The 17743-nt window shown below is 44.2% G+C and overlaps 1 protein-coding gene across 6 annotated transcripts in view; it reads left to right on the forward strand.

Annotated features, from left to right (window-relative positions):
- The window catches only part of MYOF (myoferlin), a 164700-nt gene that overhangs the window by 34986 nt on the left and 111971 nt on the right, over positions 1 to 17743 (forward strand). For all 6 annotated transcript variants that reach the window (XM_045068911.1, XM_045068912.1, XM_045068913.1 and 3 more), the window contains exon 4: positions 17171 to 17279. In XM_045068911.1, coding sequence (XP_044924846.1) covers positions 17171 to 17279 — 109 coding nt within the window. The remainder of the gene's footprint in view (positions 1 to 17170; positions 17280 to 17743) is intronic.

The following is a 17743-nucleotide window of genomic DNA, read 5'->3' on the forward strand; positions in this document are numbered from 1 at the left end:
GCAATTGTAAATGGGATTGACTCCTTAATATCTCTTTCTTCTGTCTTGCTGTTGGTGTAGAGAAATGCAACTGATTTCTGTGTATTGATTTTATATCCTGACACTTTACTGAATTCCTGTATAAGTTCTAGCAGTTTTGGAGTGCAGTATTTTGGGTTTTCCACATATAGTATCATATCATCTGCGAAGAGTGATAATTTGACTTCTTCTTTGCCGATTTGGATGCCTTTAATTTCCTTTTGTTGTCTGATTGCTGAGGCTAGGACCTCTAGTACGATGTTGAATAGCAGTGGTGATAATGGACATCCCTGTCGTGTTCCTGACCTTAGCGGAAAAGCTTTCAGTTTTTCTCCATTGAGAATGATATTTGCGGTGGGTTTTTCATAGATGGCTTTGATGATATTGAGGTATGTGCCCTCTATCCCTACACTTTGAAGAGTTTTGATCAGGAAGGGATGTTGTACTTTGTCAAATGCTTTTTCAGCATCTATTGAGAGTATCATATGGTTCTTGTTCTTACTTTTATTGATGTGTTGTATCACATTGACTGATTTGCGGATGTTGAACCAACCTTGCAGCCCTGGAATAAATCCCACTTGGTCGTGGTGAATAATCTTTTTAATGTACTGTTGAATCCTATTGGCTAGTATTTTGTTGAGTATTTTCGCATCTGTGTTCATCAAGGATATTGGTCTATAGCTCTCTTTTTTGATGGGATCCTTGTCTGGTTTTGGGATCAAGGTGGTGATGCTGGCCTCATAAAATGAGTTTGGAAGTTTTCCTTCCATTTCTATTTTTTGGAACAGTTTCAGGAGAATAGGAATTAGTTCTTCTTTAAATGTTTTTGGTAGAATTCCCCCGGGAAGCCGTCTGGCCCTGGGCTTTTGTTTGTTTGGAGATTTTTAATGACTGTTTCAATCTCCTTACTGGTTATGGGTCTGTTCAGGCTTTCTATTTCTTCCTGGTTCAGTTGCGGTAGTTTATATGTTTCTAGGAATGCATCCATTTCTTCCAGATTGTCAAATTTATTGCCGTAGAGTTGCTCATAGTATGTTCTTATAATAGTTTGTATTTCTTTGGTGTTAGTTGTGATCTCTCCTCTTTCATTCATGATTTTATTTATTTGGGTCCTTTCTCTTTTCTTTTTGATAAGTCGGGCCAGGGGTTTATCAATTTTATTAATTCTTTCAAAGAACCAGCTCCTAGTTTCGTTGATTTGTTCTATTGTTTTTTTGGTTTCTATTTCATTGATTTCTGCTCTGATCTTTATGATTTCTCTTCTCCTGCTGGGCTTAGGGTTTCTTTCTTGTTCTTTCTCCAGCTCCTTTAGGTGTAGGGTTAGGTTGTGTACCTGAGACCTTTCTTGTTTCTTGAGAAAGGCTTGTACCGCTATATATTTTCCTCTCAGGACTGCCTTTGTTGTGTCCCACAGATTTTGAACCGTTGTGTTTTCATTATCATTTGTTTCCATGATTTTTTTCAATTCTTCTTTAATTTCCCGGTTGACCCATTCATTCTTTAGAAGGATACTGTTTAGTCTCCATGTATTTGGGTTCTTTCCAAACTTCCTTTTGTGGTTGAGTTCTAGCTTTAGAGCATTGTGGTCTGAAAATATGCAGGGAATGATCCCAATCTTTTGATACCGGTTGAGTCCTGATTTAGGACCCAGGATGTGATCTATTCTGGAGAATGTTCCATGTGCACTAGAGAAGAATGTGTATTCTGTTGCTTTGGGATGAAATATTCTGAATATATCTGTGATGTCCATCTGGTCCAGTGTGTCATTTAAGGCCTTTATATCCTTGCTGATCTTTTGCTTGGATGACCTGTCCATTTCAGTGAGGGGAGTGTTAAAGTCCCCTACTATCATTGTATTATTGTTGATGTGTTTCTTTGATTTTGTTATTAATTGGTTTATATAGTTGGCTGCTCCCATGTTGGGGGCATAGATATTTAAAATTGTTAAATCTTCTTGTTGGACAGACCCTTTGAGTATGATATAGTGTCCTTCCTCATCTCTTATTATAGTCTTTGGCTTAAAATCTAATTGATCTGATATAAGGATTGCCACTCCTGCTTTCTTCTGATGTCCATTAGCATGGTAAATTCTTTTCCACCCCCTCACTTTAAATCTGGAGTTGTCTTCGGGCTTAAAATGTGTTTCTTGGAGGCAACATATAGATGGGTTTTGTTTTTTTATCCATTCTGATACCCTGTGTCTTTTGACAGGGGCATTTAGCCCATTCACATTCAGGGTAACTATTGAGAGATATGAATTTAGTGCCATTGTATTGCCTGTAAGGTGACTGTTACTGTATATGGTCTCTGTTCCTTTCTGATCTACCACTTGTAGGCTCTCTCTTTGCTTAGAGGACCCCTTTCAAGATTTCCTGTAGAGCTGGTTTGGTATTTGCAAATTCTTTCAGTTGTTGTTTGTCCTGGAAGCTTTTAATCTCTCCTTCTATTTTCAATGATAGCCTAGCTGGATATAGTATTCTTGGCTGCATGTTTTCTCTCGTTTAGTGCTCTGAAAATATCATGCCAGCTCTTTCTGGCCTGCCAGGTCTCTGTGGATAAGTCAGCTGCCAATCTAATATTTTTACCATTGTATGTTACAGACTTCTTTTCCCGGGCTGCTTTCAGGATTTTCTCTTTGTCATTGAGACTTGTAAATTTTACTATTAGGTGACGGGGGTGTGGGCCTATTCTTATTGATTTTGAGGGGCATTCTCTGAACCTCCTGAATTTTGATGCTCGTTCCCTTTGCCATATTGGGGAAATTCTCCCCAATAATTCTCTCCAGTATACCTTCTGCTCCCCTCTCACTTTCTTCTTCTTCTGGAATCCCAATTATTCTAATGTTGTTTCGTCTTATGGTGTCACTTATCTCTCGAATTCTCCCCTCGTGGTCCAGTAGCTGTTTGTCCCCTCTTTTGCTCAGCTTCTTTATTCTCTGTCATTTGGTCTTCTATATCACTAATTCTTTCTTCTGCCTCATTTATCCTAGCAGTGAGAGCCTCCATTTTTGATTGCACCTCATTAATAGCTTTTTTGATTTCACCTTGGTTAGATTTTAGTTCTTTTATTTCTCCAGAAAGGGCTTTTATATCTCTTGAGAGGGTTTCTCTAATATCTTCCATGCCTTTTTCGAGCCCGGCTAGAACCTTGAGAATTGTCATTCTGAACTCTAGATCTGACATATTACCGATGTCTGTATTGATTAGGTCCCTAGCCTTCGGTACTGCCTCTTGTTCTTTTTTTTGTGTTGAATTTTTACGTCTTGTCATTTTGTCCAGATAAGAGTAAATGAAGGGGCAAGTAAAATACTAAAAGGGTGGCAACAACCCCAGGAAAATATGCTTTAACCAAATTAGAAGAGATCCAAAATCGTGAGTGGGGAGAAAGGGGATAAAAAGAGGTTCAAAAAGGAAGAGAGAAAAAAGAAAAAAAAAAAAAAAAAAGAAAAGAATAGAAAAGAATTTTAAAAAAAGAAAACACCTAAGAAAAATGTAAAAAAAAATATATATATATATTAGATAAACTAGTAAAAAATCGTTAAAAAAGAAAAAGGTAACAGTTAAAAAAAAAAAAAATTTTACCCGAAGGCGAGAAAAAAAAAAAAATGAAAAAGAAAAAATTAAATTAACTGCAAGACTAAAAAAAATCACAGGAAAAAAGCCATGAGTTCCGTGCTTGGCTTTCTCCTCCTCTGGAATTCTGCTGCTCTCCTTGGTATTGAAACCGCACTCCTTGGTAGGTGAACTTGGTCTCGGCTGGATTTCTTGTTGATCTTCTGGGGGAGGGGCCTGTTGTAGTGATTCTCATGTGTCTTTGCCCCAGACGGAATTACACCGCCCTTACCCGGGGCCGGGGTGAGTAATCCGCTCGGGTTTGCTTTCAGTAGCTTTTGTTCCCTGAGCGCTTTCCGTAGAGTTCCAGAGGACGGGAATACAAATGGCGGCCTCCTGGTCTCCGGCCCGGAGGAGCCGAGAGCCCAGGGCCCCACTCCTCAGTGCGCCCTCAGAGAACAGCGCCCAGTTACTCCCGTCTGCCTGACCTCCGGCCGCGCTCCGAGCTCACCGAGCCTGCGACCGGTTCAAGGTAACACGGAGCTGCGAGCTTACTGTCGGCTCTGTCTCTGTAGCCGGCTTTCCCGTTCCAATACCCGCAAGCTCTGCGACACTCAGACACCCCCGATCCTTCTGTGACCCTGCGGGACCTGAGGCCACGCTGACCCCGCGTGGGCTTCGCCCCGGTTTAGCCTCTGGAGCGATGTCCCTCAGCGGAACAGACTTTTAAAAGTCCTGATTTTGTGCGCGGTTGCTCCGCCGCTTGCCGGGAGCCGGCCCCTCCCCCCGGGGTCTATCTTCCCGTCGCTTTGGATTCACTTCTCCGCTGGTCCTACCTTTCAGAAAGTGGTTGATTTTCTGTTTCCAGAATTGCTGTTCTTCTTCTCTTCAATCTGCCGATGGATTTTCAGGTGTTTGCAATCTTTAGATAAGCTATCTAGCTGATCTCCGGCTAGCTGAAGCAGTCTCAGCTTGCTACTTCTCCGCCATCTTGACTCCTCCCCGGTGAATTAGTTTTTTAATAATATATTCTATTTAACTGGGTATATTCAAATTATCATTTCAATATATAATCAGTATTTTTAAAATCATTGAGACATTTTACATGCATTTTTTTCTTACAGTCTTTGAAATCCCACGTGTCTTTCCCACTGACAGCACATGTCAATCCAGACTAGCCACATTTCCAGTGCTCCCTTGCCACATGTCACCTGGGGGCCACCATATTGGATAGCATAGTTCTGGGCCACTGGGACTCAGAACGTCAGGTCTCTCTGGATCTCCTTCTTTTCACAACCTCTCCAACCTTTTGCCAAATCTTACTTTTTCTTCCTTTCCGTTGTTTGTGCCACGTGCTTCTTCTTCTTGGCCACAGCCACCAGCCTGGTTCAAGCCTTTATCATTTTATGATTCTTCTATTTCAATGTGGCAGCAAGGCTTGACCTTGTAGCTCTTGTCTGTTTCCCACAAAATCCTTGCTTTCCTGAAGGAAATATGCTTGAGTAGATTCAGAAAACAAGCAAATACACGAAGAACTGTATAATGGGTCAGGTGCTATGGAGTGATCTAAGATAAGGAGGAAAGTGTTATATGGTATAGCCCGTGAGGAAAAGTAAAGCAGAGTAAAAGGATAGAGAGTGACTGATGATGGGGGGATGATCCGGTGTTGTATGAGGCGGTGATGAGACGGCAGTTGAGCAGAGACCTAAATAAAGTGAAGGAATGGGCCGTGCAGCTCTCTGGGGGAAAGAATATTGCAGGCAGAGAGAAGGCCAGAGTGTATGTGGGGCATCGGAGAAACACCAAGGAGGCCAGGGAGGCTGGAGCACAAAGGGCAGGAGAAGCTGGAATGGGGTCAGAGCGGAGATCAGGAAAGCCCCAGCATGTATGGTGTGAGCTACGGCATAGGCTTTGAATGTCATTCCTCGTAGAATGGGAATCCATTAAAGGGGGGGGGGCGGATTGAGGATGATCTAACCTATATTTTAAAAGAATCAATCAGGCTTTGTGTGTAGAGACTGGATATAGTAACAGGAAGTCGGGAAACAATACTGGGAGACCATTACCTATTCATCTGACACCTCTTGAAAACACAGTGGGGCCCTCCGATGACAGCAGGCATGGGAAGAAGGCAGTTCCCTACCCGATGGCTTAACTTGGCACCCATTTTGGGTGTTCGGTATGCTTTTCCAGAGACAGAGTTGAACCAAGAAAATATGGTGGATCCTGATAGAAGAGGGTCCTTCCAAAGTTGGGGGCTCCATGCATCTTGCTGAGATTCTTGTACTTGCTGTTATGCTGTCTGCTGAGCATAATGACCGAAGGAGACAGCTGTACTGTGGCATTATTATGACGGGAATTTTTAGGCCAGAAAAAGGTAAATTCCAGGCAAAATATGAAGCTGGTATTCATTACTCTTTCAGCTTTCCCTCCCCTTTTTCTGGGGGGGATGGGCATCCCCCTTCTCCTGACCTCTCACAGGCACCCAGTGTCTGTATTATGTCCCAGGGCTCCCTTCTGCGTACCCACACTGGCCTGCCCTCTGAGCCGTATCTGCACCTTCGGCCAAGTCTTACTGTCCAACAGCACTTACTGTCCCATGTCTCCGTCCTTCAGGGATGGTTGAAAGGAGCTTTCTGAGAAACTGCTCCAGGGGGACTGTGGGATGAACATTAATAGTTGATCCCGTGTTAACCTCCCAAGAACAGCAATCTGGAGACTGAGGCCACTGATGACTCCTCTCAGGAAGTGAACAAAATGGAGATTTTAGGCCCTTATGGCAGGGTCCCCAGGAGAGGTCTTTTTAATTGGGAGATTAGTTCTGTGTCCTACGTTTGTCCCTGCGTCGTTGGTCACCATCTCCCGGTGAAAGCTGACCCTGAGTCAGCTTTGGCATGATGTGCAGATGATAATGGCCCTTTGTTGTCTATGTGCTGACGGCATAAGCCACAATTCCTTCTCCTCAGGAATTATGAACTTTGACCTTGTTGTCACCAAGTAAATAATGTGTACACCTTGGTTGAATTTGTCTGTAAGTACATTGCAGGAAAATAAATTTAAATCCACCTGGGAATACGGTGTATATTTGTCCAAACTATTTGGTGTACTTTGGCCCCAGACTTTTTTTCTTGGCTTTTTTACTAAAGAGTTGGCCTTCAGGGATCTGCTCACTTCTCAGTGTAGGAACTTCCTTTTCACCTGGAAGTACAGGGTGGAGGCAGACGGTTTTCCTAACGGCTTGAGGAATGTCTTGCCCACTGATGTTCCTGTTGCCATGGAAACCGGTTGTGCAAACACAGCTCTCACTGTGCATCTGCTGCTCCAGGCCTAGAAACAAACAGGTTTGCCTGTGTGGCCATGCCCACACCAAGGGGCTGCCGGGGTCAGTCAGCGTGAGCAGTGACCTGGTGTGTCAGCAACATCCCTCCTCGGGTGCTGGGAGCTGGCTGGTCTGTTCTGCCCACTTCACAGTCCTCCAGCCAGCCAGCCAGCCCAAATGAGGGTGAGAGAAGAGCCAGAAGTGCCTCTTGGTCATGTGATGAAAATAAGTATTTTTAGCTGGAATGTCAGAGTGGAAGGATTTTCCCAGCCACTGGAGGTCAAGAGTTCTCTCTGCGGAAGACTAGACCCAGCCCTTTGAATGCATTACCCTCCTCAATCCTCGCAGAAGCGCTCTGAAGCAGGTCCTGTTGTTCCCCAGAGAGGCTTAGTATTCTGCTCAAGGTCACACAGTTGTCTGTGTCAGAGTCCACCTTTATGTCCAGGCCTGTGTTCTTGACTTTTGCATTATACTGAAAACCTCAAACCACCAGTAGGAACCAGAATGTAGGTGGAATTTCTGATTGTCCGCTAGAATGGAAGTCACTTTTCTTTCTAATTTTGAAAAAAAAAAAAAAATTAAGAACAATCATTAGAGTATTGGTAATTCCTCCCTCCTTAACAGTTTTAAGCAGTCATTTGTATACTCTTGAAGAGTAAGTCACTTACACTCATGTTCTACAACGGACAAGATACATTTGGAAAGTATATCTTGTCTCATGTGATCTTCACAGTGACCTTGAGAAGCAAAGATGAGATTTGAGGCTGGGACCCTAACCTCTCAGGCCTCCTGGTCCTGCTGTCTCTCCACCTGAGTTCCTAAAGAAGAATCCACTTTAGGAGCCTGGCAATGTAGTAAGGAAAAGTGTTTACCAGTTTTCAGGTTAGTGTGTGTGTGTGCGCGCACACATGTGTGTGGTGTGCATGCTTGGGCATGGATGCATGCTAAGGAGGAAGAAGAGTTACCCGTTAGGGTTTTTGTATTCACTGCTCCCTCTGCATGGAGTACTCTTTCCTTCTAACTGCAGTCGACGTGAAATGCTATCATTCGGTCTCAGCATCTGGGACCACCCACTCTGGAGCAGCCCCTACTGTTGCTCATTGCCCTGCCTTGTTTCCTCAGAGCCCTTCCTGTTAGGGAGCTCCTATGGGTGTGGGAGTGGTGGGGGGAGTCCAGCTGGGCATGTGGACATTTGTGTTGGGTTTTAGATAAATACTCAGAGATATGGCTAGTCCACATTCCTGCTTTATCTAGTTCACCACTATTTATCTGACATCTTCTTATCTATTTGGTTATTCTCTTGGCCTTCCCCTACTAGACAGTGAGCCCCACATCTATCTTGTTTGCTGCTGTAACACCAGCGCTTAGCTCAGTGCCTAGCACATAATAAGCTCTCAGTAAGTGTTTGTTGAATGAATTAACAAGTTTATGATACTAATAGATGAATGAAATCTAAAATATCTTAACATTGGACAGTTAGCCCACCTAGTAATGGCCCATCGATGTGGACTCTGTCCAGCCCAGTTCTCTGGACAGCCCTCTGGTTCCAGCTTGGGTAAAAGCAGCAAAGGAGTCAGAACACAAAGGGGTCAGATCATAAGGGAAACAAACACCTGTCCCAGAGTTCCTGCCTTTTTGTAGAGAGATATGGACCTTAAGGGGAGGAAGACAGCAGCTCATAGTGCTTGAAAGCTGAAATTTCAGAAGCAGACAGGGACTGCCTAGAGACTCAGCTCTACTGGTGACTAGTGGTGACCTGAGGCAAGTGACTTAACCCCTCCAGGCCTTAATGTGACCATAGTTTGCACGTTCTGCTTGCACTACGATAACATATCGGGAACCAGATCTACTCACTCACCTGATACACCAAAAAACTACAGAAAACATACGTAACCATGTTTTCAGATAGTGAACATGAGTAACATGGGACAGTGACTACTGAGAAAGGGGAGGTAAATGAAATGAGCCCTTTATCCCCCAACTTAATGCCTGGAGACTGTTTCCAGGCAGTTCAGGGAGAGGGAAGTCAGGCAGGTCCCACTCGTCTTCCAGAGTTGGGGACATTAGGTGGGAGTCTAGAGCTGCCCACACACATACACTCAGAGCGGTACTGGGGCTACAGAATTCGAAGGAGAAAAAAGACAGGCTTGGGTTGTGAAATATACTAACTCCCTGAGCAAAGGTTTGTGGCTTTTGGTTTCTTGTTTGTTTCTTTTTCTTTTTTATTAGAGAAAACAGAAACTGTGGTCTGGAATGAAATTAATTTGGTGGAGAGGTATGGTATGGCTTATGAGAAATTTTCATTTCCTGATATACAAAAAGAACTTGTCTTCAGTCTTTTAATATTTGGATTTTCCTAGCGATGAGACGCTTCTGTCACTGCCACATGTAAACAGTAGTGGGATTTGTGGAGGTGGATCACCACCTTTCCTTCCCCTGCTGTGGTGGGTGAGGAAGGATGGACAGCCCACCGGAGAAGCTTCTCGGACTGTGTGGACAACTGACTAGAAGCCAATGTTACTGTGGCATGGGGTTCTTGGTTCCATATTTTCAAGAGAGCAGCATAACTATGGAAAGATGAAAACTGGCTTGGGCTGGAAGACTCCAGTTGCTGGAAAGGCTGAACCCCAGTGTGTGGGGAAGCCAGTTAAGAAGCCACCACAGATCTGCTGGTGTTCATTAACATCTCATGAGTACGTAAAGGTCACCCACAGCCCTGGAGAAAGACCCAGAGAGACTTGAGAAAGGCACTTCATAATGACAAGAGCGATAAGTGTCTTGAAATTGCACTTGGAGGCCCATCTCTTAGGAGAGGAAGCTTTACAACTTGCAAGTCATTTGCAGGGTTTTTGGAATATCTTCAGTGATGTATCAGTTAACATGTTCATTTGCAAATAAGTACCAATGCCTATGTGCACCAGGCACTGCTCTAGGGAAGCACGGGGAGAATTCAGTGCCTTTCACAGGGCTTACATCTACGGGGAGAATTCAGTGCCTTTCACAGGGCTTACATCTGAGTGGAGGGAACATACAGTGTATCAGATGGTGGTCAGTACTGATGAAGAAAAATAAAGCAGGGGAAAGGAGGAGAAAATGACAAGGGGTGTGTGTGTGTGTGTGTGCTGGTTGAGATAGGGGTTTTGTATAAGAAGTTGTTTGGGGTCTGTTTTATAGTGAAATATCTTATGGAACCTGTGGCTTTAAAAGTTTTATTCAGATTCCACTAATTGGGTTTTATGAGAATTCAGTTACAGCTGAAATTTACTTCTGCTCTAACCCTGAAAATGCAAATTATTTTCCAAACAGACTCTTGGTATACACAGCATTGGAATTGCAGGGGGAGCTGTTTCATATATGTAAGAGAAAGGACTTGTTTTAAGAACCTTGCATAACAGAAATGGATGTGGGTAGTTGAAAGGGTTCTTATCTGTTCATTCCTGCCTGCGTACCCGTAACCCTTCATAGACAGCCTCCCGTCCTGTGTTTCAGGCTGTGTATGTAACATACCAGCTTTCCCTGTAAGTACTGGCCTGGTGTCACATGCTTGTTTTGGAGCCCTTTTTCTAGAGTCATTTCTGAAATAATAAAAAGTGACTGTTAAGCACGTACCACATCGTCCTTACAATTCTGTTAGGCAGTAGCTGCTGTAATCCCCATTTTACAGACAAGGAAACTGAGACTCAGAGAAGTAAAACCTGTATCCGGCCTCTCCTACAAGGATGAGTCTGAATTGGTCAGCTCTGCCTAACTCCAAGTTCTCAATCATTGATATTCTATTTTCCCTTACCTTGTTGGGTCCAAGCTCTTGATGAATGAATGAATGATGAATGAATGAAAACTACTACCTTGATCCTAGTGGCTGAGGGGATTAGGCAGAGACAGACCTCGGGTGTTCCCTTACACTGGACAAGCAGGCAAGCACAGATTCAGGGCCTTGAGGACTGAAAGGACAGGAGACTTGGTCAGGTGGAAATAACTAGATAGGGTTATAGCCATTTAGAAGTAATTCCCAAGTTTCACGTGCATGCCAGGCGATAGGCTAGCTAACCTGCTCCTCGCAGCCATAAAGTGCCTGACTCTGGCCTGGGTGCCCCCCTGATCTGGAAAGCTTTTGGTGCGGAGGCCTTGGCTTCCACTCTGCTCCTTCTCTGGGTGAAATGACCCCGTTTGCCGCAGGCAGCAGGGTTGGGAGGGACTGGAAAAAAAGAAGTTGTTGCCGGCCCTGAATGTTGGAAAACCTGCCACAGCCTCCAGACCAGGTAGGTCAGTGATTCCAAAACCTAGGAATGGGGTTTGTGAAAAGTACAGCACACAGTCCTACCCCAGGGGGGTTTGGTACACAGCCAAGTTCGGGAGCCACAATTTGATGAGCCGGACAAAGGCCCCAAGGCTCTCTGACAATCCTGGGGTGGAGTGAGGTGGCGAAGCCCCAGGAAAGGTGAGGACAGCTAGGCTCTCCGAGTAGATTTTATTCGAGTTTTGTTTACTACTTTGTGCTATCATATAATTGGATTTCTATGCCCATTTCTCAAATGTGAACCTGTGTTATCCTATTGAATGTACTTTTAAAAACTACATGTCTCCCTCTCTCCAGATCTAGCTTTGCCAGCTGCCTTTCCTACACCGCACCCACACCCCAACCCTCTACTTTCCCACTGCCACTGAGAATCACTGTTCTCATGACTGTTTCTCGAACTTCCTGGGTATAAGAATGAGCTAAAGACAAAGTCTGACTCAGGGTCCTGGGAGTCAGCGACTGTCCTAGTGATTCTGCGTCCGGGAGGTCTAGGGAACCACAGTTTCAGAAACGGTGAATGAGCCAATCCAAAGGGCCAGGGTGGGCTGCCTGGGAGACTCAGGAGGGTTTCCCACTGGTGAAGTGGATAGAACCTCCCAGAAGACGTCCTTTGAGGGGGTTTTGGCTTACAGTCAGCTTCCTGTAATAAGACTTGCTGTCATGGTCACCCCCGCTTCTTCCACCCATCCAGTCATAAGCAAGGTGTAAACCCAGCTCTCCCACCTGTGGGCTTGGGTGGGGGTAGGGCAGGGGGAGGAGCTTGATCCATACTGGCCCTGGGGAAGACGTGTGGGGATGGGTGAGGGGGCCCAGCCAGGGAACCCCAAAGCCACACCAGCTTGGTACGGTCAAAATGACAAGCTTAGCCGGCTGAGAGCCCAGGGCTTCAAAGGGTGGGCATGACTGGCCCTTTCAGGGTTTCTAGAAGGTCCTGGGAGCAGCTTGGAGAAGTATTTGTCTACATCCCAGCTGGGGATTGTTATTCCTCTGCTGAGGATGGAAAGCTGAGGCACACTGCAGTCGGTAGGGGCAAACACGGTACAGCATGTGATTTACTTTCCAGAGTCCAGCATCTTTTTCCTTCCCTTCGTGAAGGAATTTCCAGTAATCCCTCCTCCAGTAATCCATGTGGGCTGTGCCCCTGCTTTACAGACAGCTTGATAGGTGTGAGCTCTCATGATTAAGAACTCGGCCAGCAAAGCCCTTACTCACCACAGTGGCATGTGGCTGTTAACATTTGTGTCTGTGCTAAGGGGGACAGCGTTTCCCTTTTCTCCTTTTTAAACAAACTAGACTCTGTTTTAACAAGTTAAAGAAGTTCATAACCAGGCTTTGCATGACTAAGTTGACTGGCTCCCAGCTCCGTTGCTCAGAATTAGTTCCAAGTTGCACGGAGATCCTATTCAGCACCATCTAGATGTTCAAGCACTGTAAGGGATGAGAGCGGGTTTGGCTTTTTCTTCACTTCAGAATACATCTGCAGCTTATTAATTCTGCAAACAAAGCTGGAGAGCTAAAGGGCCTTGAGATTCTTTCACTGTAAAGTTTCCTTTTGAGACGTGGTCCATCTGTTTTACTGTTGGGTGGAGTCCATGGGGAGACTCTTATTTTTCTATGAAGATTCAGGGCAAAGCGTGCGCAGTACTGTCCCACTGTAACGTGTTAGCATATTTATGGCATTAGTAATGTGAAAGAAAAAGGGTTTCTTGGTTTAGTGTCCCCTCCTTTAAAGGAAAATGGCTTGTGGTCCGGCTGCACTGTTCTTGTCCCCTGTGTAGGAGGCCAGGTCATCATTTCCCAGCCTCTCACAGTAATCCGTGTCCAGGCAACATCACAAAACAGCCCACACCAGGCTGACTGGACCCTGGGAGTCCTGCAGAGCTCAGACTTGCCCATAGGGGGCGTTTCCTCCAATTTACAGTGAAAGCTCTTAGTCATTGTAGCTGCTTGCATTTTTCTTCAACTCAACCCAGCTGTTAAAAATATTGAGGTGGGGGGCAATTAAAATCTTTCCAGGCTTTCATCTAAACACCATATCTTTACTTCAGAAAAAAAGAAAGTGAAATTTTCTTTAAACCACCTCTCCCACGTGTAAACACCAAAGCATCAGAATTTTATGATGCAAAAGATAAATCTTAAGAAATGGGGCTAAGGGTTTCTGAAAGAAGGAATTGAGGTTTGAGTTAGAATGGGTTGCTTTTCTTTTACTCCATTCCTGGCTGCTGTCTGTTACCACCCTCTCAAAGTGTTTGGGCAGTGGTTGAGTCAGAATGGAGGCTGCAGACAGTGGTTGAGTCAGAATGGAGGCTGTGAAACCAATTGGGGTCGGGAAGGGCCAGTGGATGGGCTTCGTGTCTCAGGTGAGCCTGCTCTCTCTAGTTAGCACAAGGCACCACTCCATACTGTCTTACACTATAGTCCACAATTCTGTTATGGGCCTAACCTTTCCCCTGACACCATATGAGTTTAAGCTTGACCCATGAGATTATAGGGCCAAAACGCTTGAAGGCAGAAAGCCTGCCTAGTATTCTGGATTGTCCAACATGGTTGTATTTTAAGATCTATTTTTCCTAAATCAATGAACAAGGACTTTAAGAGAAAAGAAATATTTAACGTGAGATGGTTTCCTAAATAGATCTACATAGAAAATATCACATGTTTGAGTCTAGCTACAGACTTTAATAGCTGAGAAGGGTCTGAGAAGTTATTTACTTCAAACCACTCATTTGCAGATGATGATGTGGACTCAGAGAGTTGGGCGACATAGCCAAGGGTTGAAGGAAGTTGGGACACTGACTTAGCACAAGAACAAATTGTCTAACCCAGAACTTCTCAACCTGCGGTGATTTTGCCCAGTGGGGCCCGGTGGGCAACGTGTAGACATGACCATGTGTTGATGCCAAGGATGCTGCTGAATGTCTTTCAAAGCCCAGGGCAGCCCCCCAAAATAAAGAATTGTCCAGTTCAAAATGTCAGTAGTACCATGGTTGGGAAATGCTGGTCCGCCCCCAGGCCAGCCCTCCGTACTGAAAGGTTTTGACCTAGGATGCTATACTTTGTTATATCCTAAGAACTATTTATTGCTGATAGTTATAGGTCACCCTGGCTTCAGCAGAAGCAAATCTGTATGTGTCCCAGTGTACAGTGTTATTTTCTTAGTCGTATAGTTATGAATCCTGGAACCATGAGGAATAAAATCCAGTGTGTTTCCATGTCTTTCAAGGCGAGTACCTCATTCAGACATTTAATACCAGATGACCTCTGAAATTATAGTTTCCCCATTTCATCCTGAAAACTCAGTTAGCCAACCTCATGGCTCATTATGCTATTTTTAAAACTTGGGCAGAAATGCTCATCAGGCTCATATCACGTGGAGCCGAGGGAGACACGGACGAGATTTTGCCAGGGACTCTCGCTCTGTGTGGGAGGTGTGATTGTTTCATCTGGTGGCGAAGGAGTCATGTGTAGACTCTTGTCCTCAATATGTTAGGGGAATTAAAATCTAAGTGAGGAGAAAACATACCCAGTTTTTTAAAATCTAGCAAACTTAGGACATCTACTCATCTGAGAAGCTACTCTATAAAGGTTCCATCAATTGTCTACTTTGACTGTGAGACCTAATTCTTGTATTGACCTAAAAGGGCTGAAATGTTCACTTTTCACCTCTGGAGGCAGAATCTGTCTTTTCCATTGCCAGTAATGGATGCTACGTGGGACATGAGAAGAGCTGAGAAACCATCACAATCATTGGCCGTTTTATGTGATGTTCTGTCCAAGAACGTGCATTTTCCCAAGAAACCAAGTGTTTCATGCCATTGGGTAGATTAGGTGAAACAGGGTACCATAGCAATTTTCTGATCTTGTGCAATATAATATGCCTGTTCACAGAAAATGAAGTCACTTATTCATATAGTCGAGTCAGTGGATATATGTGGTGGAGTGACAGACCCCAGATCTATAGTCTAGTTCCATTTCTGCAGTCTGGACAGGAGAATACAGATATACATCAATTCAAAATAGACGTTCACACATTAATATCAGTTTTCACTCCTGACTTTTTTGTGTGTGTGTGATTAACACTGTTTTTTTAAATTAACATATAATGTATTATTTGTCCCAGCGGTACAGGTCTGTGAATCGTCAGGCTTACACATTTCACAGCACTCACCATAGCACATAGCCTCCCCAGTGTCCATCACCTAGCCCCCCAGAAACCATCAGTTTGTTTCATGAGATTAAGAGTCTCTTATGGTTTGTCTCCCTCCTGATTCCATCTTGTTTCATTTTTTCCCCCTTCCTACCCATCATGATCGCTGCCCCCCACCCTGCCTCTCAAATTTCTCATATCTGAGAGATCATCTGATAATTGTCTTTCTCTAGTTGGCTTATTTTGCTCTGCGTAATACCCTCTAGTTCTGAACACATCATTGCAAATGGCAAATTTTCATTTTTTGATGGCTGCATAGTATTCCATTGTATATATATACACACCACATCTTCTTTATCCCTTCATCTGTTGTTCACTCCTGATTTTTTTTAAAGGTTTTTATTTATTTATTTGACAGATCACAAGTAGGCAGAGAGGTGGGCAGAGAGAGAGAGAAGGAAGCAGGCTCCCCACTGAGCAGAGAGCCCTATGCGGGGCTCGATCCCAGGACCCCGGGACCATGACCCGAGCAGAAGACAGAGGCTTTAACCCACTGAGCCACCCAGGTTCCCCTCACTCCTGATTTTTAAAGAAACTGTGAACATGTGAAAAATGAAAGAAATACTTCACTACAAATATACTCTCCTGACTACTACTTTTGTCCAAAAGCACAGAGTTACGTTTTATGCTCAACTATGGTTTCTTCATCCTGAGTTTTTTGATATAAAGAATCTCTTCTATCACTTTGAGGATTTGATGCTTAGTTTTCTGTTTTCATATGAATGATCATGCTATCATATCTGTCACCACAAATGTAGGCAGGGTGTAAGTAAATAATATTTTTAAATTCTCCCAGTTTCTCTTTTCCTTTTTTTGGTGTCCATACTGAGAGGACATCTCTGGGCTTTCTTTGCTTTTTCATTGCCTTTCACGAAGGGAACGTCTTCAGTTCACCCAATCTCATACCGTGTTGTCCATTACAAACCCTCAATGTACAGACTGTATTCTGCGGGTCACATTTTTATATTCACTAACTCTTAGGGGCTGTGTGTTCAGTAAATTTTTTTGACCATGGGCTCTAACTATAAAACATGTTTTGGGTATTCTTTCTTAATATGTATAGACTTATTTATTATTTCCTTCACTAAATAAATGAACTCTGTTCCAACCAGTGGGGTGAGAGCACTGAACAGAAAAAGCAATTTAAAAAAAAGAAGAGAGAAAGCAATAATCTCTGCCTTTACGGGCCTGACTGTGGTGAGCAGGGACATGTGTGCTGCTGGACCACTAGGGTATGTGCACTGACAGGGAGCTGGGTAAGGGCTTGAGGCTGACATAACCCCTCCATGTCCAGGAACACAGAGAAGGACACAAATCTGGCTTCTGAATTCTCCATAGTATACAGGTTAGTAAATTGGCCTCATCAGTAAACTAGCCACCTATTTCCATTAGCAGAAGGTCTCCCTGGAGAGCGGAGGGGCATTTTTACAGGGGCAATGTTTGATGGGTCTTTTTACATTTACACTGCAAGAGGAATGCTTGGATTTTGTCCTACTTTTCTCTCTCCTTGGACCCTGAGGGGTGCTGTTCGGTCTCTGTCACCCATTCATGGGTCATCTCATTCATGACTTGAAATTTCCCAGGCACCACAGTTAGACTCTCAAAATGACTGCTTCTTCTGGAAAAGTGATGTGTATTGCCAAAATTCCCAAAATTTATTTCACGATGAGTGATTTTAACACTAACAGATGAATTCAAAGGGAATGGGGAGGTCCGCTGAGTCAGCAGAAGCGTGCCTCTCACTTAGGTTCCCGTGCACTCTCTCGTTTCTCCCGCAGGTTAATTGGCACGGCCACTGTCGCCCTGAAGGACCTGATTGGTGACCAGAGCAGATCACTGCCGTACAAACTCATCCCCCTGCTGAACGAAAAGGGGCAAGATACTGGGGTGAGCACTTTCTCTTTGGTTGAATGGCTTTGAAGTGAGATAAGAAGCAAAAAGTTCATTAAGAAGAGTGAAATTAGGGGCACCTGGGTGGCTTAGTGGGTTAAGCCTCTGCCTTTGGCTCAGGTCATGATCTCAGGGTCCTGGTATCGAGCCCCACATTGGGCTTTCTGCTCAGCGGGGAGCCTGCTTCCTCCTCTCTCTCTGCCTGATTCTCTGCCTACTTGTGATCTCTGTCAAATAAATAAATAAAATCTTAAAAAAAAAAAAAAAGAAGAGTGAAATGATCATCAGTTCACCCCCCTCCACACACACACACACACACACACGTATGCAGGCACCCCTGTGGTTTTTGAGATAACGGTCCACTTGCAAATGATATGGCCTCATCCTGTCCTTGGAATCACAGAGCTAGTAGATTAGGTAAACTTGATTTTCTTTGATAGAAGAAAATGGTGTGGAGTGAG

Source organism: Mustela putorius, unplaced genomic scaffold (assembly GCF_011764305.1).
Source record: "Mustela putorius furo isolate JIRA1106 unplaced genomic scaffold, ASM1176430v1.1 tig00003909_pilon_pilon_pilon, whole genome shotgun sequence".
In the NCBI taxonomy this organism is placed as follows: Eukaryota; Metazoa; Chordata; class Mammalia; order Carnivora; family Mustelidae; genus Mustela; species Mustela putorius.